At 37.5% G+C, this 22,088-nt stretch overlaps 2 protein-coding genes, 1 non-coding gene and 2 pseudogenes across 3 annotated transcripts; all 5 read left to right on the top strand.

Annotated features, from left to right (window-relative positions):
* The first annotated feature begins 190 nt into the window (after positions 1-190).
* On the top strand, positions 191-1,249 carry LOC108859698 (transcription factor HY5-like; annotated as a pseudogene).
* Positions 1,250-1,874: 625 nt separating this feature from the next.
* LOC108859697 (cation/H(+) antiporter 19-like) lies at positions 1,875-4,883 on the top strand. Its single transcript, XM_018633605.2, has 2 exons — positions 1,875-2,430; positions 2,519-4,883. Exons 1-2 carry the CDS (start codon positions 2,233-2,235, stop codon positions 4,721-4,723), a joined length of 2,403 nt encoding a protein of 800 aa, XP_018489107.1. The 5' UTR covers positions 1,875-2,232; the 3' UTR covers positions 4,724-4,883.
* A 918-nt stretch (positions 4,884-5,801) lies between these two features.
* Positions 5,802-7,329, top strand: LOC108859238 (LRR receptor-like serine/threonine-protein kinase RGI5; annotated as a pseudogene).
* A 1,490-nt stretch (positions 7,330-8,819) lies between these two features.
* On the top strand, positions 8,820-11,531 carry LOC108862790 (probable metal-nicotianamine transporter YSL5). The gene is made up of 5 exons (XM_018637028.2): positions 8,820-9,393; positions 9,478-9,635; positions 9,717-9,814; positions 9,891-10,025; positions 10,108-11,531. Exons 1-5 carry the CDS (start codon positions 8,952-8,954, stop codon positions 11,417-11,419), a joined length of 2,145 nt encoding a protein of 714 aa, XP_018492530.2. The 5' UTR covers positions 8,820-8,951; the 3' UTR covers positions 11,420-11,531.
* A 9,667-nt stretch (positions 11,532-21,198) lies between these two features.
* Positions 21,199-21,305, top strand: LOC130495309 (small nucleolar RNA R71). The gene has a single exon (XR_008934581.1). It is a non-coding gene; the product is annotated as a small nucleolar RNA R71 (small nucleolar RNA).
* Positions 21,306-22,088: the final 783 nt, after the last annotated feature.

Below are 22,088 nucleotides of genomic sequence, written 5' to 3'. Positions count from 1 at the left end.
AATATTTAGTGACATGTGGCCTTAAATTTTCTTATATATTTTGTGGCCTAAAGCATATGCTTTACTTGCCTTGTAGCAGGGACGGGCCTGGTTTCAACCATTGGATTACAACTCTTGCACTTGTGGTTTTGCATAAACATACGTGTTCTTACATAATCCAAACAAACCATTTTCAAGATTTTTCGACAAAACAAGTTGTAGAGATATGGTGTTTGAATGGCTTTTAAGTCTTTCCGTGGTCCCCAACCCCAAGAAGGGAGAAAAAAGAAGCAAAGTCTTTGGTTCGATATTCTCTATAACCTCTTACTCTCTCTACTCTGGTCTTCGTCAAATCTCAAAAGAGAAATACTATATTGATGTCTCTTCAACGACCCAATGGGAACTCGAGTTCTTGTTCTTCCCCCAAGAAGCAAAAAACTGGTAGTTTTTTAAATGAAAATGTTGCTTTATTTTCTTCTTATTTTTAAACTGAGAATCTGAAAGATTTGATTTGTGATTTTCAGAGGAGAGTGATGAAGAGTTGTTGATGGTTCCAGACATGGAAGCAGCTGGATCAACAGGTGTTCTAAGCAGCAGCGCAGACGACGGAGTCAACAATCCGGAGACTGAACAGACCCAAAATGAAACCTCCAACGCTAAGCGCCGCCGTGGACGAAACCCAGAGGATAAAGAATACAGAAGCCTCAAGAGGTAAAACTAATTAGCCTTTTACTGAAGTTATGCAATTGAAAGTGGTAACAGAGAAAATGATGGAAGTATTCTTTTACTAAAGTTATGCAGCTTAAATGTGGTAAAAAAGAGTGATGTAACTAGTCTTTTACTAAAGTTATGCAGTTGAAATGTGGTAAAAAGGAAGTGATGTAACTAGTTTTTTTAACTAACGTTATGCTGTTGAAATGTAGCAAAAAAAAGAAAGAAAAGTGACGGATGTGATTTTGCAGATTGTTGAGAAATCGAGTATCAGCTCAACAGGCGAGGGAGAGGAAGAAAGTGTATGTGAGTGATTTGGAATCAAGAGCTAATGAGTTGCAGAACAACAATGAGCAGCTTGAGGAGAAGATTTCTACTTTGATGAACGAGAACACAATGCTTCGCAAGATGCTTATTAACACTAGGCCTAAAGCTGATGACAATCATTGAGAGGAGCCACCTTCAATTAATTCAATGTTGCGTGATTTTTCTGTATACGATTTTTGTTCGAATAACATTCGGTTTGTGACGCCTCTCCAATAATCTGATTTTTTCTCGATTGATAAAATGTAATTTGTAAGTTGCATAATCAAGAAAGACAAAAAGGTAAAGACTCAGCACCTAAAAAGAGAGTTAATTAATTAGAGCACATTCTTAGTGAAAAGTCTCTTTCTCACTATTTAAATAAGGAATTCCTTCAAATAATACAAGTGAAAGAAAGAATAAGATGAATCTCTCAAATATTTTTTTTTAAGTTTAAGAAACCTTTTTTTAACATGAATGTATATTAATCATTTATGCATTTTAAAGTTTTAACAACACAATAAAACTGTATCAAAATTACCAAGATGAGGAGTTTGACTACTCAGCTGGCTCCACCATTGTAAGTTCTTCAGTTACTCTAGCTTCTGCTGCGTTTGTTTCCTTCTAAGAAGTCTGAGTGTAGATTAGTTAGCTTGTACTAATGTTAACTTCTTTCTCCAAAGTGTGGTCAGTTGTTCTTACTCCTTTTATATTATGCATCTCATGAATGTTTAAATATTATTGTGTATTTTATATCATCTATCCGATCCATATACATTGAAATAAGTGAGGTTGATGTTGAAGAATATAGCTTAACTTTTTCCAGGGGACATGTACAAAGAGCTTGTAAATTTAGGACAAACAAAGACGAAAACGTCGGCGTAGTCTAGGCAGTTCTGTGAAGGTAACTGACAGTCTAAAAATAGAAAAAAGGTGCGAGGTGTATGCTTACCCTGGAGTTGGTATATGTCCTCTTCATTCTCTCAGTCTTTCTATTATTAGCACCATGGACGTTATTAGTATTCTGTTTCTCCCCCTTTTTATATCCTCACTTCTTCAAGTAGATTCTGTTCATGACAAACAAAGAAGACGTAGCAGTATAGATCTTGTTTCCTTTCTCTCCTAACGCCCAAGTCTCACTCCTCGGCTTGGAAGGCAATGAGGGAGCAGCCAAGGCATTATTAAAAGTTGATTTTCTCGACCAATCATCAAGCCCCGGAAAGCTATATCTCGACTAGGATGGCTACCCCCAACGCAACAGGGAACTGCCCGGCTCCAATGATAGCTACTTCTAATGGAGCCTTCCAAAACGAAAACCCTCTTGATTACGCGCTTCCTATGATCATCCTACAGATCTGCTTGGTGGTTGTGTTTACAAGGCTCTTAGCTTACCTTCTTAAACCTCTTAAACAGCCCCGCGTCATTGCCGAGATCATTGTAAATTTCATTCACATTCTTTGTAATGTTTTTTTCTTTCTTTCTTTCTTGAAAACGTTTTGATGATAATAGATATTGGTTTCTGAAGGGAGGGATACTTCTTGGGCCTACTGCTTTGGGACGAAGCAAGGTGTATTTAGAAACCATCTTCCCAGAGAAGAGCATGACGGTTTTAGACACGCTCGCAAACATTGGTCTCCTCTTCTTCTTGTTCCTAGTTGGGCTTGAGCTTGACTTTGCAGCCATCCGAAAAACCGGAAAGAAATCACTATTGATAGCCTTAGCTGGGATCTCACTTCCTTTTATAATAGGTGTAGGTGCATCTTTTGTTCTCAGCTCAACCATAAGCAAAGGAGTCCATCAGCTACCCTTTATAGTCTTCATGGGTGTTGCCTTATCAATCACTGCCTTCCCTGTGCTAGCTCGTATCCTAGCTGAGCTAAAGCTTCTGACAACCGACGTTGGACGTATGGCCATGTCAGCAGCTGGAGTCAACGACATTGCAGCTTGGATATTCCTTGCACTCGCCATTGCTCTCTCAGGAAACGACAGTTCTCCTCTAGTACCTCTTTGGGTCCTCCTCTGTGGATCCGGTTTTGTGATCTTTGCTGTTTTGGTTATCAAACCTATCCTTGGCTATATGGCTAGACGCTGTCCTGAAGGAGAGCCCGTGAAGGAGCTCTATGTATGTGTCACTCTAACATTAGTTTTAGCTGCAAGCTTTCTGACAGACACTATTGGGATACACGCGCTGTTCGGCGCGTTTGTTGTCGGTATAGTGACTCCTAAACAAGGACCGTTTTGTAGGATCTTGACTGAGAAGATAGAGGATCTTGTCTCGGGGCTTCTCCTACCGTTGTACTTTGCGTCAAGCGGTTTAAAAACCGATGTAACAACCATCAGAGGTGCGCAATCATGGGGACTTTTAGTTCTTGTAATAGTCACTACTTGTTTCGGGAAGATTGTAGGAACCGTTGGGGCCTCGATGCTATGTAAGGTTCCTTTTAGAGAAGCTATGGCACTTGGGGTACTAATGAACACCAAAGGTTTAGTAGAGCTTATTGTTCTAAACATCGGTAAGGACCGGAAGGTGTTGAACGATCAAGTCTTTGCCATCTTAGTACTAATGGCATTGGTCACAACTTTTATTACAACACCACTTTTGTTGGCGATTTATAAGCCAGCGAGGAAAGGAGCACCTTACAAGCATAGAACAATCCAAAGAAAAGACCATGACTCCGAGTTGCGTCTACTCGCTTGCTTCCACAGTACACGCAACATACCTACGTTGATCAACATGATAGAATCATCGAGAGGAACAGGGCTAAAGGGACGTCTCTGCGTCTACGCCATGCATCTGATGGAGCTCTCCGAGCGGTCATCGGCGATCGCGATGGTCCACAAAGCTCGGTACAACGGTCTCCCGATATGGAACAAGATAGAGAGGTCGACGGATCAGATGGTGATCGCTTTCGAAGGCTACCAGCATCTACGAGCGGTTGCGGTTAGACCGATGACGGCGATCTCTGATCTCAGCACCATCCACGAGGATATCTGCACGAGCGCGCACCAGAAACGGGTAGCGATGATTCTCCTCCCGTTCCACAAGCATCAGAGAATGGACGGAGCGATGGAGTCGATAGGACACGCGTTCCACGAGGTGAACAAACGTGTCCTGGAGCAAGCTCCTTGCTCCGTGGGGATACTCGTGGATAGAGGACTCGGAGGAGCGTCTCACGTTGTGGCCAGCGAAGTCGATTACAAGATCGTGGTGCCGTTCTTCGGAGGGTTAGACGACAGAGAAGCGCTCTCTTACGGGATGAAGATGGTGGAGCATCCGGGGATCACGCTCACCATCCTCAAGTTCGTAGCCTCGAGAGGAGGGACGTTGAAGAGGTTCGAGAAAGGTGAAGTGGGTGAAGATGAGAAGAAGGAGAAAGAGATAGACGAAGAGTTTCTGAGGGAGCTGATGAACGATCCGAGAGGGAATGAGTCGTTGGCCTACGAGGAGAGAGTCGTTGAGAGCAAAGACGACGTTCACGCGACGCTCAAGGCGAAGAGTAAGTGTAACCTGTTTGTTGTCGGGAGAAACGCGGCGGTTGTGCCGTTGGTTAATAGTACGGATTGTCCCGAGTTAGGACCGGTTGGACGTTTGTTGTCGTCTTCGGAGTTTTCGACTACTGCGTCGGTGCTTGTTGTTCAGGGATATGATTCGGCTGCGGATACACGGCCGGTTGATGAAGATGAGAGTTACGAGCAGTCTTCTAGAGAAATTGGAGACTCAACCGTTTGATGGAGATATATAAGTTACTTACAGAACAAGAAAAGTTGTCTCTCTGTTTTTTTATTTTTGCCTCGCGGAATATTTTTGTTGGGACTTGGGAGTTTCCTGAGTCTTGTTTTGTATTTCTCCCTAAAAATAATGGTTGTCATCATCATACTTACATTAGATTTTTTATGGACATTGAAAATCGACTTGAAATTTCTTAAACCGAAATCGAACCATCCATCTATACTATTAAAACAGATGTTTATTTATGAATTTATCCCTGAAATTTTGAAATAATTACAAAAATTAACCATATTTTTTTTTCCAGTATTATTTGCAACCAATCAAAAGTTATTATTTGTAATTACAATAAAAAAATGTGATATTTATTTTATATATTTATTATATTATATTAGGAAAAAGTAAAAATATGTTATTAAATTTTCTTTTAATAAATTTATTTGATATGTTATATATGGTATTAGGTAAAAATGTAAAAATATGTTACTAAAAGTTTTTTAGGGTATTTAAAAATGTTGGATCAACAGTGTCGATCAGTACTAATTTTTTTCTTCTCCAACAAAGATTACTAGAACTTTTAATGTGTTATAATCAAAGGTGGTGTTATTAAAACTTTAATGTGCTAGTTTAGTTGGATAGCCGAATTTCAAAAAGAAAAAAAAAATCGGCAACTAATTTCTAAAGTATGTAATAGCTAGTTGAGCAATACCATGGAAAAGTTGAAACAAGTTTTAATCTAGTACAAGAATTGAATCGATGTGTTAATATATTTTCATGCCAAATAAATTCAATCAAAATTAATTTTGAGAAAATTCTATAAAAAAGGTTATATAATAGTAATATATATATTAATTATATATAAATATATAGTGAAAATCGATATATTGGTGATTAACTATATAAACCGAAAATTTTATTAAAATTCCGGTTTATTGCTGCTTACTCAGTAAAAAATTCCGGTTTATTGCTGCTTACTCAGTTTTGTTCGACGGCCAGGATTATAAATTCCAAAACCAAAACGGAATCTCGTCCGTCCATCTTCAAATTTTACCTCCTGAGGATATTTGAATTTATGGACCACAACCGCCAATATCACCGACAAGACTAATAAATTAACTAGCACATTTACGGACAAGAATCCATAACGTTAACATTCACTCACTATCACACACACTCAATGTCTTTCATCATTACTGTCTCTCTCTCTCTCTCTTTAGAAACAACTCTCACCAAGCTGAACTTGACAAAGAGAAAGAAGATACTGAAAAGAACATCAAAACATGAGCTACAACACTTTCTTCCTCCTTATGCTCACTCTCGTCCACTCCACTTTCTCTTCACTAGCTCCACCAGACCGAGCCGCCCTCGAATCCATCAGAGACTCTTTAACCGATATGCCCGGCTCAGCCTTCTTCTCAACTTGGGACTTCACAACCTCTGACCCTTGTTCCTCCTTCTCTGGTCTTACTTGCACTTCTCTCGGTCGTGTCACCGCCTTATCTCTCGGCCCTAATCTCTCCGGTTCACTCTCTCCTTCTATCTCCAACCTAACCCATTTGACCCAACTCGTTCTCTACCCCGGTTCAGTCACCGGTCCTCTCCCTCCTCGGTTCGATTCCCTCCCCTTCCTTCGAGTCATTTCCATAACCAGAAACCGCTTAACCGGTCCTATACCCAATTCTTTCTCGTCTCTCACATACCTCCACACTCTTGACCTTAGCTTTAATCAACTCTCAGGCTTTATCCCTCCGTTTCTCACCACACTTCTACGACTCAAAGTCCTTGTATTAGCCTCGAACCAGTTCTCTGACAATCTTAAACCTGTCTCTAGCCCCTTGTTACATTTAGACTTAAAAATGAACCAAATCTCCGGCCAACTCCCACCAGCTTTCCCCACCACTCTCCGGTACTTATCTCTCTCGTCAAACTCAATACAAGGCACAATCAGTACCTTAGAGCCATTAACAGAGCTAACATACATCGATCTAAGCATGAATCAATTCATCGGGGCCATCCCTAACTCACTGTTTGGTCCAGCAACCTCATCAATGTTCCTACAAAGAAACAACTTCACATCAATCTCCAACGTCTCCACCATTTCATTACCGCAGGGCTCCACCGTTGATCTCAGCCATCTGGAGAGTTACCTCCTTCGCTCGCAGGAGCAGAGTCTATGTTCTTGAACAATAACCGTTTCACTGGTGATATTCCAGAGGAATACGTCAAAAGCTTAACCAACGGTACGACAAAAACGCTCTTCTTGCAACATAACTACTTCACGAGGTTCCCTTGGAGCTCTGGTTCTCAACTACAAGACTCTGTTTCGCTATGTTTGTCCTATAACTGCATGGAGACGGATCCAGTCGTTGGTTTGTCCACGTGTCCAGTAGAAGTTGCATCTCTGCTCTCAAGGTCTGCTAAACAATGTTCTCGCTTTTACAATCACAGCTCCACTGGTTAAAGATCTTTTTTATTTTATTTATTTTTGTAAAGAATTATGCCAAAAAAATGACAGATTTTTAAAAATGTTTATCTACGAAAGAACATATTACGTTGTTTTTTTAGATATTGTACCGTTAGAGTATTAATAACGCGGTTTCTTTTGGGGATTTTTAAGACAAAAAGGATAGGTGAACCCCACAAAACACAAACAAATTCCAGGCAAAGGCGCGAATAAAGAAACGGTTTCTCTTTACTGTTTGCGGGCCCCACGACATGTGGCGGCCCGCGTTTGGTCCGGCTTAATTTTTTTTTAGTTCGGACAAAACAAAAAAAGAAAAAAAAATTAGAAACCCAAATGGGTTTTTGCAATAATAATGCTCTTACGTCTGGTAGTGTTTTCTTAAAAAAATCAAAAGTCTTAAAAGGATGTGTAAGAAAATGGTCCCCACATGTAAATTAGACTGTATTGTATTATTTGTTCATTTTGTTATATTGAATAATATATGTGCCATCTTGAGTTGATAAGGACACCATTGGTTATTGATAATCCTTTTCCTTATCTTTTTTTTTTTTTGAATAAATGTTAAATTGTATTCATCCAAAAAACGTTTTTACATAATAAAATATATAAAATGCATCAATTGGCTGAAAATAAGAAGCTATTACATTTAATCAAACTCTTGTGCTAAACCACATCCTTAAACCCTTCTCCATTCTCTGATCACCTTGGCGACGGATAGATGACAACCTATTCTTCACGTTTTTGTCGATAATCTTCTCCAACATGACATGAGGAAGTTGCTTCCTTCCATGACGTCTGCTGTTCCTTTCTCTCCATATTGAGTGAGCTGCTGCCTGGAAAAAGTATCTCAGCAGAAAAAGCTTAACTCTATCATAGCTTTTCACAAGCATAAGCTCCACTATATCCTCCCATCTTTCTGTGTATCCAGTACATAGCAACCCCCCTATAAGCTTCCTCCAAATCGAACTTGAATACGTACAAGAGAAAAATAAGTGATTTCTTGTTTCCACTTCCTGATTACACAATACACATACTGGATCAATTGCAGGATTCCATCTCAACACCCTGTCACAAGTCGACAACCTATCCAGCATTGCAGTCCAAACATGAAACGAATATTTCGGCGTGGCATGCTTGAACCAAATGCACTTGCTCCATCTTTAATTAGCACTATCTTTTAACATATAGACTTTTTTATTCACTTTGCGGTGTGGAGAGCACTCAGGCTGCCGTTTATATAAAAAAATATTTTAACATAGATGATAGATCCAAGCGTGTTGTATATGTATGAGTTGAGAACTTGTAAGAAGAAGGTCCTAATGATGTTTGATTAAGTAAACTATTGACAACTTAAACTCCAAACAATTAGCTGTTGATATCTTTTAATGTATAGAATTTATTCACTTTGTGGTGGGGGGGGGGACTCAGACTACCGTTTATATAATAAGATATCTATTAGATTCATACTTGCTGGATATGGATGAGTTGAGAACTTGTTAGAAATTAGAAGGGACGTAATGATGTTGATTAATGAAACTATTAACAATAATTGGCCGTTTACAGACATACCCGACAAAAGAACCTAAATGGTAATAAAGTAAACAAAAAGACAGAATGTTAAAACACGAGTCCAACCAAAGTTGACTGACTCCTCTGAGAGCTTTGGTTTTCGTTCCAATAATAATACTTTCCATTAACCCTTCCCACCAACCTTTAGATCTAAGAAACAGAGAAAACGTGTGTGAGAGAGAGAGAGAGAGAGATAGGATGAGAAAGGGAGTTAGAAATCCAGACAAAGATCGTCAGATTGTGGAACACGAGTTGCAGGAAAGTGGGTATAGTCCAGAATCCGAGAAAGCGACGAACAAACATGTCGAAGAAGAGGAAGAGGAAGATGAAGAGGAAGAATCTGTGGAGAAGATCTTCGAAAGCAGAGAAGTACCTTCGTGGAAGAAGCAGCTGACTCTGAGGGCTTTCGTGGTGAGCTTTATGCTAAGCATCTTGTTTAGCTTCATCGTCATGAAGCTTAACCTCACGACGGGAATCATACCATCGCTCAACGTCTCTGCTGGTCTTCTGGGTTTCTTCTTCGTCAAGACATGGACCAAGGTGCTTTATAAGTCTGGTTACTTGAAACAGCCCTTTACTCGCCAGGAGAATACTGTTATTCAGACCTGCGTTGTTGCTTCTTCCGGCATTGCCTTCAGCGGTAAGGAGAAACACTCATCTTCATATATTGAATCAGATGATTAGGTTATGGCTTTTGCTTATTAATAAATGCAACTAACTACAGGAGGGTTTGGGACATACCTCTTTGGGATGAGTGAACGGATTGCTAAACAATCAGGAGATGCTTCCCGTGGCTTCAAGGACCCTTCTCTGGGTTGGATTATTGGTTTCCTCTTTGTCGTCAGCTTTCTTGGTCTCTTCTCTGTTGTTCCCCTGCGAAAGGTTTTGTTTCATGTTTTCACTTATGTGTACCAAAAAAAGGGGACAATGAGTTGAAGAGTACAGTTTCTATGTGTGTTGCAGATAATGGTAATAGACTTCAAACTAACATACCCAAGCGGTACAGCAACTGCTCATCTCATCAACAGTTTTCATACCCCTCAAGGAGCCAAGCTAGCCAAGTAACTATCCTTACACTTCTTCACTTTATGCTTATTAGTCTCTGCTTTCCTTTTGACTCCATCTTTGATGAATCAGGAAACAAGTGAGGATGTTGGGGAGATTCTTCTCCTTAAGCTTCTTGTGGAGTTTCTTCCAATGGTTCTTCACCGGAGGTGACAACTGCGGCTTCTCCAACTTCCCAACCTTCGGACTCAAAGCTTACCAATACAAGTAAGCTCTCACTCAACAAAACAGTTCCACTTATTACTCTCAAAAAAAAAAAAAAGAGCATTGGCCTGATATGTACAAACAGGTTCTACTTTGATTTTTCAGCAACATATGTGGGTGTTGGGATGATATGCCCATACATAATCAACATCTCTGTTCTCTTGGGAGGTATCCTCTCTTGGGGTATAATGTGGCCTCTCATCGAAACAAAAAAGGGTGACTGGTTCCCCGCAGACGTTGAATCCAGCAGCATGCATGGTCTCCAAGCTTACAAGGTGTTCATAGCCGTTGCTATAATCCTAGGAGATGGTTTATACAACTTCTGCAAAGTCCTAAGCCGTACGCTCTCAGGACTATTTGTACAGCTCAGAGGCACTACTACAACAAGAACTTCATTCACCACCCAAGAAGAAGACCCAACCGGTTCTCCATTCACCCCGAAGCAATCGTACGACGACCAGCGTCGCACGCGGTTCTTCCTCAAAGACCAGATCCCCACGTGGTTCGCCATCGGAGGATACATCACCATAGCCGCTACATCCACTGCCATACTCCCGCACATGTTCCACCAGCTGAGATGGTACTACATCCTAGTCATCTACATCTGCGCTCCCGTCTTGGCCTTCTGCAATGCCTACGGAGCGGGGCTAACGGACTGGTCCTTGGCTTCCACGTACGGAAAGCTAGCGATATTCACGATAGGAGCGTGGGCTGGGTCAGAGCACGGCGGGATGCTGGCTGGTCTAGCGGCGTGCGGGGTCATGATGAACATTGTCTCCACGGCTTCTGATCTCACTCAAGACTTCAAAACGGGTTACCTCACGTTATCATCTCCCAAGTCGATGTTTATAAGCCAAGTGATAGGGACGGCGATGGGCTGCGTGGTGTCTCCCTGCGTGTTCTGGCTGTTCTACAACGCGTTTGATGACTTAGGCCTCCCTAACAGCGAGTACCCCGCACCGTTTGCTACCGTGTATAGAAGCATGGCTAAGCTAGGAGTTGAAGGTGTTGCTTCTTTGCCGAGAGAGTGTTTGGTTCTATGCTATGCGTTCTTCGGTGTGGCGATTCTTGTGAACATAGTGAAAGATAGTTTAGCGAGTAAGTGGGGGAGGTTTGTGCCTCTGCCGATGGCGATGGCGATACCGTTTTTCTTGGGACCGTATTTTGCGATTGACATGTGCGTGGGGAGTTTGGTGCTTTTTGTGTGGGAAAGAGTGGATGCGGCCAAGGCGGGTGCGTTTGGGACTGCGGTGGCGTCGGGTTTGATATGTGGAGATGGGATTTGGTCTTTGCCAAGCTCGGTGTTGGCGATAGCTGGTGTGAATCCTCCTGTTTGTATGAAGTTTCTCTCTGCTGCGACGAATTCGAAGGTTGATAAGTTCTTGCACGGACCGTAGTCTTGAAGACATGGCACAAAGTGTAATGATACTTGCTTTTTTTTTATGAGTGATTTTTTGAAGGTGAGAGCTTTGTATGTATATATATATCATTAGATATGTTTAAATTCGTAACTGGACTCTGTTTATGTTTTATAAAGTAGATCGTAAGATGGTTCTGTTTTTAAACGCTTGAGAAAAGACACAAACTTGCGAGGGTTGAGAACGTAAAGATTTGAGTTTTGTAGTGACCCGTTAAATTTAAAAGAGAGAAATAGCTATAACATGAGAGGAATTGAGGTAGACGGTGAGGTTTTCTAAGTAATGATCGCTGATTATGGCGACGATGATATGAGAGCTGTAAAGAGCATCGATTTTGGGGAGGCTTGAGACTATTCCTCTGCTTTTGACCCTTCACCGTCTGTCTCCAACATGAGAGAGAGAGATGAGGGATGAGGGAAGAGGTGTCACAGAAAAAGTTTTGTTTTAAAAAAATACATTTTTTATATTTTCAATATAATTTTTGTCAATTAATAATAAAAATTTGTAAAATTCAAAACATTAATTGCATTTTCAAAATCTTATTGGTTTTGAAAATATAGAAATATAAAATTACGAAATATGATTATATCCATATTACTATTTCAAAAAGATGAATTTTTGGTCATTGATTGTATAGCTTGCATTACTGTTTAGAGAAAAATATATATTTGTTAAAAATATGTAAAAAATTAAGAAAATATTAGTAAAAATGATAAAAAGAATGAAATGATAATGAAAAAATAAAAAAAAAATCGAAGAATATACATAATATGTGTTGTAGAAGTTAATGTGACAACTACATATATAATTCCACAATCATTTATTACTACTAAATATCCATAATTATTTTTACATCGAATTTATAGAAATTTAACAACTGAAAATTAATTTGTATCAAAATTAAAGGATTTATTGCAAGACAGATTTCTAGTATGTCATCAATTATAGTATATCATGTCACATTTTCTGGTGAAATAATTGTGAAAATGACATGTGTGAAATGGTTTCATAAATAATGTGTAATAAATTTTTAGCCATCGAATTATTTCCGCTTAATAAATGATAAGGGTCCATGAAATGAAAAGTCAGTCTTCGCAAAATGTTTGGACGTGAAGTTTCAAAAACAAAATCTTGAAGTGGTTTTACGGTTTTGAAACAATTTGATTTTGTGTTGTTAACAGAATAACCATGACTTTACAATTTAAAATAATATCTAATGATTATAATAACTTTCCTATTTTTATTGAAGGTATTTAAGTTTTCTTCTCTGGATTTGGAGATGCAAATATTACATGTAAAATCATATTTTGCATATTAAATATTTAGATATTTTAAATATTAAAGAATTTGCATATATATATATATATATAAATGTTGGTACAGTAGTGTCCAAACAAATATAAAAGCTAAGCATTGACATCTAAACGAAGTGTTTGGATATAAAAATGAATATGGCCTAAGTTTAATGGTTTTTGAGATGCAATTTTATATCCAAACTCTACATTATTTGCATTTCAAATATCTAGATATTTTACAAGTTAGAAATTTTGAAGTTAGACGCAACATTTAGATATTGATGTAATAGTATTTAAACAAGCAACATCTTTTGTATCTAGATACAACATATAATACAAAAATGGACATGATACTGATCTAATAAATTGACACAACTTAAATATTATTGCTGAAATTGGTGTGAATATGAGGATGATTGGTAATGACTCTAGATGCTGTCCACAGCACTAAATATACCTACAGCTCTAAACTTACACCAGCTTTCTTAATTTTTATAAACCCACAGCAATTTTAAAACTTTATGTATGTGTATTGTAAAAAGACAAATTCTTAGAGCAAATTTTATGTGTTTTCCAAAACTTTAATTCTAGAGCTACAGCAAATAAATTTAAAGCTCTAATTCTAGAGAAAAAATCCTAAAACTACAACCATTACCAATCAAATTCTTAATAGATAAACTTATCTACTAGGTCCTCAAATTATAGAGATTTTAGATAACTTAATAAGTGTTTATATATTTTTTACAAATTTAAAACCCTATATATATTTTTTCTTAAAATTAGAGGACTATAGGTCAATGGTTCAGTAACCTATGTTCAGAACCAGCTAATTTACCTAGAGCACCTTTAACGCATGTTTCTGATGATAATATCTAACACTCGTTAAATGAGAAATATATAAAAAAAAGAAGAGAAAAATGTTGAAAAAATTCTAAAACCAAACGCTATAGAAACATGTATACAATATAACCTCTATAAATTAATACTTAATAAATTAATAGTTTCTATAAATTAATAAATTCTGTCTGTCTCGATTTGGAACGGTGTAAAATATGATACAAATCGATAAATAATAAGATAATAATATTTTTAAAACTCTCATGTAAACATATAGTCCTATTAAAATCATAATTAACAATATATCAATATATATATTTTTATATAAGTACAAATTAAAATTATATTGTTGGTTTTATATTTACAATGAAAATACATCTACTTTCTTAATATTTCAATATATTTTGATAATATTTAGTAAAATTATATCAATAATCACATAACAATTCTATGAAACATAAAATATACACCAAATAAGATAATAAAAACCATATGAAAGTCAAATTTCTAAAATTTAAATAATGTATATATGGTAAAATCAAATATTTTCTTATTTTATAACAAAAATAGAAAAAATAAAGAATTTTTTAAAAATTAATAAAAAATTTCTAAATTAATATCTCTATAAATTAATAAAATTTTAAATCTCAACATTATTAATTTATAGAAGTTCTACTGTATAACCTTTCTTGCAAACTGTTATTTAATTACTGGTACATATTTTCTATTTAAATATGTGATTTAATTTTTTTTACAAGATAATAATACTTTAGATACCTTTTGGAATATCCAAACCAATGGATATATGCTAACATATCCGCAAAGTCGTATCTATTCTATTAAAATAAAAGTAACAAATTCTTTGATGTGTGATATTTTAAAATGGACTTTCGAAAATTGTTTTTATTATTTTTTGTATTTGCAAGATAAAATCCTAACAATATATTTAATTCCTTTTTTTATTCTCATCCATGAATTTAGGAAGTATTTATTCCTTTGTTTATTCAATTTGGTAATCAAATTATAATTAACTTTCTGTTAACCATTTTATTTTATACCTATTTGTTTTAACCACTAAAAGCAAAAATGCATATGTGAGTGGCGTATTTTTTTGCTTACCAAATTGATATTCATATTTATCATTCAAATGTCTAATTCGTTTACAAACATCAAAATCTAATGACCTATTTTACATTATACATATAAAAGAACCTTACTTTCTTGCCCATTACTCTTTGGTCTTCAAGGGTCCATTTCGTTCGACGAACAATTTAGGATTACTCCCTTTCATTGTTTCACCACTACTCTCTTTTATCTCTACACAGTTTTTCACCACAACCATCATCTAAGAGATGAATAAAAAAATGTATCAATAGAATGATATGAATTTTGTTTTCAAATTTTAAACTGAAACAAAACTTAAAATAAGATATAAATTGACAAAATTATATTTTGAAAGGGACTTAAAATCGATTTACCACATTTGGTATAACATATAGTAAAATCAATTTTTTCGACTATAAATCGAACATATCAATAATACAATATTAACCAATATATATATATATATGTATATATATATATATATATAATATATATATCAATGACTAATACAATATATTTTATTTAAACTGAAATACCTTTTAGAAATATTTTTTTCACCCTAATAATTACAACTTGTGTCAAAAAAAATTAAATACAACTTGTGCAACTGAATTAATAACTACTAATCAATTAATCACAATTATTTATTTTGTATTAAGATCTAACAAAATATATGTTATTTTATAATCATATTATTCTCTGACAATTTTAACAGTAAAATTAAATAGATTTATTTAAAATATAACTACACACTTTAAATATATACATTCTTGTATATTATTATTTATCACATACAAAATAAAAATTATAAATTCTTTATTAAAACATATAAAGTTCAAATATATGTTCAATAGTTTGATGATTAATATCATTCACATATAAATATTTGAATTATAAGAATACAAAAATAAATTTGAATTCAATATTTGCTCAAAAATAAACATATAAGTGAAACTTATTTGGTACATAACAAATTTAGACATATATCTATCAATCTTATTAATACAGAAGTACATTTATTTGACATAAATATTTTATTTTAGAAAGATAAATTTATTAATATACATAAAAATACTAATAATTGGTGTTTTAATTTATAAACTAGATTTTGATCCGCGCTTTGAAAACGCGGAATTTTTTCAGTTTAAAAATCTAAATTGGAAATATTATAAGTTCATATTTTATATTTTTATTTATATGTGGGTTGACTACTATTTAATTTTTAATTATATAATATTATTTAATTATATTCAAATTGTGAATTAATTTTAACTATTGTAACTCATTTTGATTAGTTAACTTAATGGGTGCCCCGTATTTTACCATTTATCATGTATAAATATGTGTTTGTTACCATTTAGATAGAATTATTATCATTTATTTTATTGATGGTTACTATTTTTATGTCTATAATAATATACTATTTTTTTTTTAGAAATGTTTTATAACAGCATAGTGTAAATATTAATGTTTTATTAAAAAATTGGTAGCCCAAATGATTAAATATGAATGTGTTTGTTAAAAATTCGGATGTATATTTTTGTAGTTAATAGAATTAAATCATTTGATATCTTGGAGAATGTTCTGTTACTATTTTTGTCCATTTTGTAACCTATATAATTTTTTTCTGTATGCAGTAATTTTTTGTCTATATATTTATTAATTTAACAAACCAAATCAAGAATTACCTATCTTATTTATGATAATTAAGTCAGTATATTACTACTAATCCTCGAAATCTTAATATAACAAATTGGAACAAATTCAATATTTTAAACATAGCTAAAGTTAGAGTTTTGTAATAAATAGGAAACAAATATTTTATTAGTGTTAACATTGTATATGTAGATAGTGAATTTTTTTTTAATAAAAAATGAATGGTTTCATTGATATAATATTTTGGCAAATATGTAAACAAACTATTGAAAAAATTAATAACGTTTTGGAGTAGAAAATAATTATGTTATGTGATATTCGTGTTCACGCACACCAATTAACCTAATGTGCACACTACCACAATCGAATGGTATGTCGATGTAGCACTTTAGGATCGAATCCACAGAGACCAACTCTTACACTTTATTTCTATAGGATCAATATTAAGCTAAAACAATATGGGGGTTTTGAGTTTTGTAACAAGCAGCAAATAAAATAAAGTAAATGTGAATTCAGATTAAAGAGAAGCCAGCCTAGGGTTACTTCATCGGGTGTCAATACTTGTGAGCCAAACAATTATTCAAGTGCTAAATAGAACAGTCTAGAACTCGGATCACTCAAGTAGAACAGTCCACTGTCGTGATACTGCTCCCTATGCTGATCGATCTCACCGTCTAACTGTCGTTGAGGTGAGAAGCGACAACAAGCAATAGAGATCAAGTCCGATAGGTTCACAGAACACCCTAATATCTACTTTCGCTGATTAGGGATGCAATGCTCATTCAAAACAGATCTAGCAACCTAAGCACTTTTGATGATCAGATTAAACCTATGATCTAACATTAAGCGGCCAGTTTAATGCAAGCAGTAAGAATGGTTATGAATGAAGACAATCGAGTGATTCACTTATCTATGTTTAGCTCACGAAATCAACACCCTAGAACCCTAGACAAGCAAGCCGACTACTCAGCCATGAACAGAGAAAACACAGAGTTCATAGAAGAATAATACTGCATAAATATAACAGAAACAAAGAGAGGGTTCAGGATAATCTTCTCTATGGAGAGAGAGATGGAGCCTTCTCCTTTACAATAAGCAAAATCCAATAATCTAAAAGTCTCCAATGGTTTCTTGTGTCTAGAATAGTGTAAAATGATGTAGAAAAATAGAAAAAGAAGTTATATCAAAGCCACAGGCGGCTGGGAGAGAAAAATAGGATAATTAGGGCAAATCCCGAGATGTTGTATTTTCCTTATTCGTCCGGAACAACCACGGGATCACTCCGTCTGCTTGTTCCGCTTGATCGGGAACAGTCATCAGACTGTTCTGCGTGAAAATCACCAAACTGCACTGTTTTCTGCTTCTTTTGTTCCAGCAGGTCCATCTCCCATCCAGTGCAACTCCAGACCTGTAATGACTCGAAAAGGACTAGAAAGACTCGATAAAGACTTGAAAACCAATTAGAAAACATATATACAATGATGTATAAAACACCATATATCAATTCCCCCAGACTTAGATCCTTGTTTGTCCTCGAACAAGACCAAGTATCAAGAACAGGGAGAAAGGTTTGAAAGTGTGGGAACTCTCCTATTCTCAGCAACCATACCTTAACCACGAATCTCTGAACCATACAAGCAGTAAACTAGGACAACACACCCTTACCAGAACCCCACTGACTGCTGTTCGAATCGGCTCCATACTCTACATCTCAAACCTGAAAAAGCAACACTATCGAGACAGAACTCCCTACATTCATTTAAGAGCAGCGTGAGCTTCTCATCACAGGCACTATTCAGGGTAGACGGGCTAGGTGTGGAACAGGCTAATTTTATGGTGGAGCTAAAGAGTGTTTAGGGGCTACCAACTTTTCGTAGTGGAGCAGGATATTGCGCAAAATAGTCGTGAGAGGACGGCTCCATTGATGTCCACAGCCCCTTACTCGTTTGCTATCTCAGGAGCGACTGTTCTTTTCGTTCGGGAACAATCATCAGACTGCTCCGCTCATCTTTCTGCTCCTCATCCCTTCATATTGATACCTACTCTTCTGCTCGACCTTCCAATGGCTCATGTATCCTGAATTCTTCTCCTTCTCCATCACCATAAACTAAATAGAATGATTTTTTTTTTTTTTTTTTTTGAAGTGGTGAGGTGATGAAGAAGGAGGTAACATGTGATGTTTAGATTGCCACTGGTGGTTCTTCTGGTTCAAATCATTCTGGTTCTCCACCCATGTTCTTGCACAGCTCATTGGTTATGGAGCGGTTGCTCCCTTAATCTGCTTGTTCTCCTTTTGACTGAATCTGCGCAGCAGTAACGAGTAAGAGGCTGCGTCGATCTTTTCCTCTCCGACCTTTTTGCACATATCTGCACATATAACACTGAAAAACAAATGCATGAAGGTGGAATAAAGGCTAAGGTTCAGGGTGGGAACTAGCTAAAGATGAGCTAGCCACTCAGGAACAACAAGATGGATAGAAAGAATAAGAAGTCCTGAGTGTAGTTCTCGTTTCCCTGATCTAGTGCCCATAACAAGAAGAATTTCAGTCAAGATTAGGTTCAAGTTAGGTGGAGTTAAGTCTACCCAGTGTAACCTGATCGGCTGAGAACTTCTGAAGAATCAAGTGAGATATGTCAGGGTGTTCCAGGTCCACATGTGTGTCTTTCGCCACTGCTAAAGGTCACTGAATAAGACAACTAAAGCACGAGGTGGTTAGTGATCAACACAGAATAAGGTCATAATTCCCACAAAACTTTGACTGACTTGATCCTAAAAACTGACTCAGACTGACTCAAAAGATAAACAAAAGAAAGAAACGAGTTAGTAAACGACGAAGACCCTCCCCAGACTTACTTCACAACGTCTCGGTGTGAAAATAAATCAGAGAGAAGGTGAAAACAAGAATTTACAAATTTTTTGGTCGAGATACTTACCTGGAGCGGGTGCTCCGAAAAATTCTGGGTGTTCTGTCGCCAGATTTTCACCTGGGCGGTTGTTCTTGGCTCCTGCAGAACAGGGAGCTCCGTTTCTGCAACCCAGAATTTTTCGAAGTATCTCGAATTTTTCTGCTTTTTGACCTGAAACTCAATAAACTAAAACGAAAATAAGCAAACAAAAACCAAGTTATATTTACACTTACCAGTGGGTTGCCTCCCACCAAGCGCTTGGTTAAAGTCACTAGCTTGACTTGGTGAAAGGGATCAGTCGGGTTGAGCATGAGGGCTTGTTCCAAAACAAGCTCCACAATCAGACATGTTCAGCTTCAAAACTCTGCTCAACAACCCTTTCACAGCAGCTTTTCCTTTCTCTTTCAGCTCATCTGTGAGAATAACTCTGACTTTAGAGAAAGGTTTAGAGGTACCCTTGCACTTTACCTCATACTCAATGGATTTCTCATCACACCAGTGAGGTGTCAAAGTCATAGTAGGATCTCCTTTGACCCTTTTCTTCTGGACTTTCTTTTTCACCCTTGCATTCCCACTGAATTTCTTGGTATCAGTTTGAGGATCTCCATTCAAGACTTTCTTGATCTCACTGTTTTTCGCAAGCTCCTTCCTTGGAACAACCTTCAGCTTTTCTCCACTGAACACTGAGATGCAAGAGGTGTGTAGTTTTTGAAATCTGGTGGGAACAGCCTGATAGAAGACATTCTTGTTGATGTGGGAGAAGGAGACTCTCTTATTAGGCATATCAACGATTGCTCCCACTGTAGCCATAAATGTCCTTCCTAAGATCAAAGGCATCTCATGATCCTTGTTCATCTCAACAACCTGAAATTCAGTATGGAGAACACAGTCCCCAACTTGGACAGGAAGGTTGCGAATGGTGCCATAAGGAACTGCTCTGGAAGAGTTTGCAAAAGTCAGAGTCACCTGAGAAGGCTCAACTTCAGTAATGCCCAACTTGTCTACAATCGCTTTTGAGACAAGATTCACACAAGATCCAGAGTCACAAAGAGCTTCCTTAAATTCTACCCCAGCAATGGAACATGGAAAAGCAAACTTTCCAGGGTCATCAACCTTAGGCAACACCTTCAGGTGTCTAGGTGGAATCAGATAGGGAACCTTAGGAACATAGACTCGCACTGGTGGAATATCAGTAGATCTGTCGGGAGCGGGAGCAGTCGTGGGAGCAGTCGCGGGAGCAGTCACTCTAGAGCTAGCAGACTGCTCTGTTCTCTGTTCTGCGCCCAGAACAGTCTCAGCGAACTGTTGTTCTGCTTGTTTTTCCTCAGATTTCTCATGTCTCTGCTCGGTTGCATTACAGTGCTCACCCTAGGATTCATCACACTTTTTCCACGAATGATCTCTTGCTGTCTTTTAACAGTTTCAGCAGTTTGAGCAAGCTGAACATCAATCTTCTTTATGTGGTTGCTCACAGTATCATATTTTGAATTCAGCTCGTTGAACATGCTGTCCATCCTGGTGTTGATGTCTGTGGTAACCTGATTCAGTGCCTTGACCTGAAGTTGCTGGCTCTGGAGCATCTGCTGCATCATAATGTTCAGATTTTTCAGATCATCTGGCGGACTGTTCCCTGCAGTCGGAGCACTCGCGGTGGAACAACTTGCTGATTGCTCTGCGGATGGTGTTCTGATACCCAGATCCTTGTGTCTGGTTGTTCTGCAGTAGCTGATCGACCTTAGCTGTTAGCTCATCAATTTTCTGGGTGTGTACACTATTGACTTCCTTGGAGCGATCGCTCTCCTGGTTCTCATTGGTTGAGCTAGCTGCCATGTTCTCAATCAGCTTGAGCGCTCCATCAGTGGTCTGAGTCATGAAGTCTCCATTGCTCGAAGAGTTTAGAGCACCTTGGTATTCCAGTCCACCCCATCATAGAAAATGCCCAGAAGGTAATCATCATCAAATCCATGGTGAGGGCATTCTCTCTGGTAGTCATTGAAGCGCTCCCATGCGTCACAAAAAGGCTCATCATGGAGCTGTCTGAATGAAGTGATCTTGTTCCTCAATGCAGCTGTTCTCGCCTTAGAGTAGAAATAGTTGAGGAACGCTGATCGGACCTGTTCCCATGAAGTGAGAGAGCCGGTAGGGAGGGAGTTCAACCACCGTGCAGCTTTTCCATCAAGAGAGAATGGGAATAGCATGCACTTGATGTAGTCTGGTGGCACACCATTCGCACGAGTGAAACTGCAGACTTTTTCGAAATTCTCAATATGCTCCATTGGATTTCTGCAGAGAGACCAGAGAACACTTTTCGCTGCACCAGATCAATCAGAGCAGGCTTGATCTCGAAGTCCTGCCTGGTGCAGAGTGGAGGAACAATGGCAGAGCGCGTAGTAGGAATGTTCCGCGGAAGGTTTCTCTCCCCGATTGGAACAGTCTGCGCTGCTTGTTCTTGCCGCGGGAGAGCAGCCTGTTGAGCAGATTGTTCTGCAGCTGCTTGCTGAGCTTGGGATGGTCTGCTGCATTTGAAGCATCTGTTGTTTGCATCAGTTGCATTGCTGCAGCGAGATCATCCTGATGACCGTGATCACCCATGGTGGTGTCAGTAGGCCTTGGCTGTTGTCTGTTCTGATTTTCTAAACCTTGCGATCTCCTGCCAACAAAGAGAAAAGAGCAAGTTAGAGTCGTTAGACAAATAAATAACCGAAAAATAAAGGTAAAAGATGGTCCCCGGCAACGGCGCCAAATTGATATTCGTGTTCACGCACGCCACAATTAACCTAATGTGCACACTACCACAATCGAATGGTATGAGTCGATGTAGCAACTTTAGGATCGAATCCACAGAGACC

Source organism: Raphanus sativus, chromosome 5, assembly GCF_000801105.2.
Source record: "Raphanus sativus cultivar WK10039 chromosome 5, ASM80110v3, whole genome shotgun sequence".
In the NCBI taxonomy this organism is placed as follows: domain Eukaryota; kingdom Viridiplantae; phylum Streptophyta; class Magnoliopsida; order Brassicales; family Brassicaceae; genus Raphanus; species Raphanus sativus.
This window is presented reverse-complemented; position numbering and strand designations above follow the sequence as displayed.

Excerpts from the sequence above, each read along its gene's own strand:
- LOC108859697 (XM_018633605.2), top strand. The coding sequence starts at position 2,233 with ATGGCTACCCCCAACGCAACAGGGAACTGCCCGGCTCCAATGATAGCT. Across the intron at positions 2,431-2,518 it reads GCGTCATTGCCGAGATCATT|GGAGGGATACTTCTTGGGCC; the intron begins GTAAATTTCATT and ends TGGTTTCTGAAG.
- LOC108862790 (XM_018637028.2), top strand. The coding sequence starts at position 8,952 with ATGAGAAAGGGAGTTAGAAATCCAGACAAAGATCGTCAGATTGTGGAA. Across the intron at positions 9,636-9,716 it reads CTGTTGTTCCCCTGCGAAAG|ATAATGGTAATAGACTTCAA; the intron begins GTTTTGTTTCAT and ends TGTGTGTTGCAG. Across the intron at positions 10,026-10,107 it reads CTCAAAGCTTACCAATACAA|GTTCTACTTTGATTTTTCAG; the intron begins GTAAGCTCTCAC and ends ATGTACAAACAG.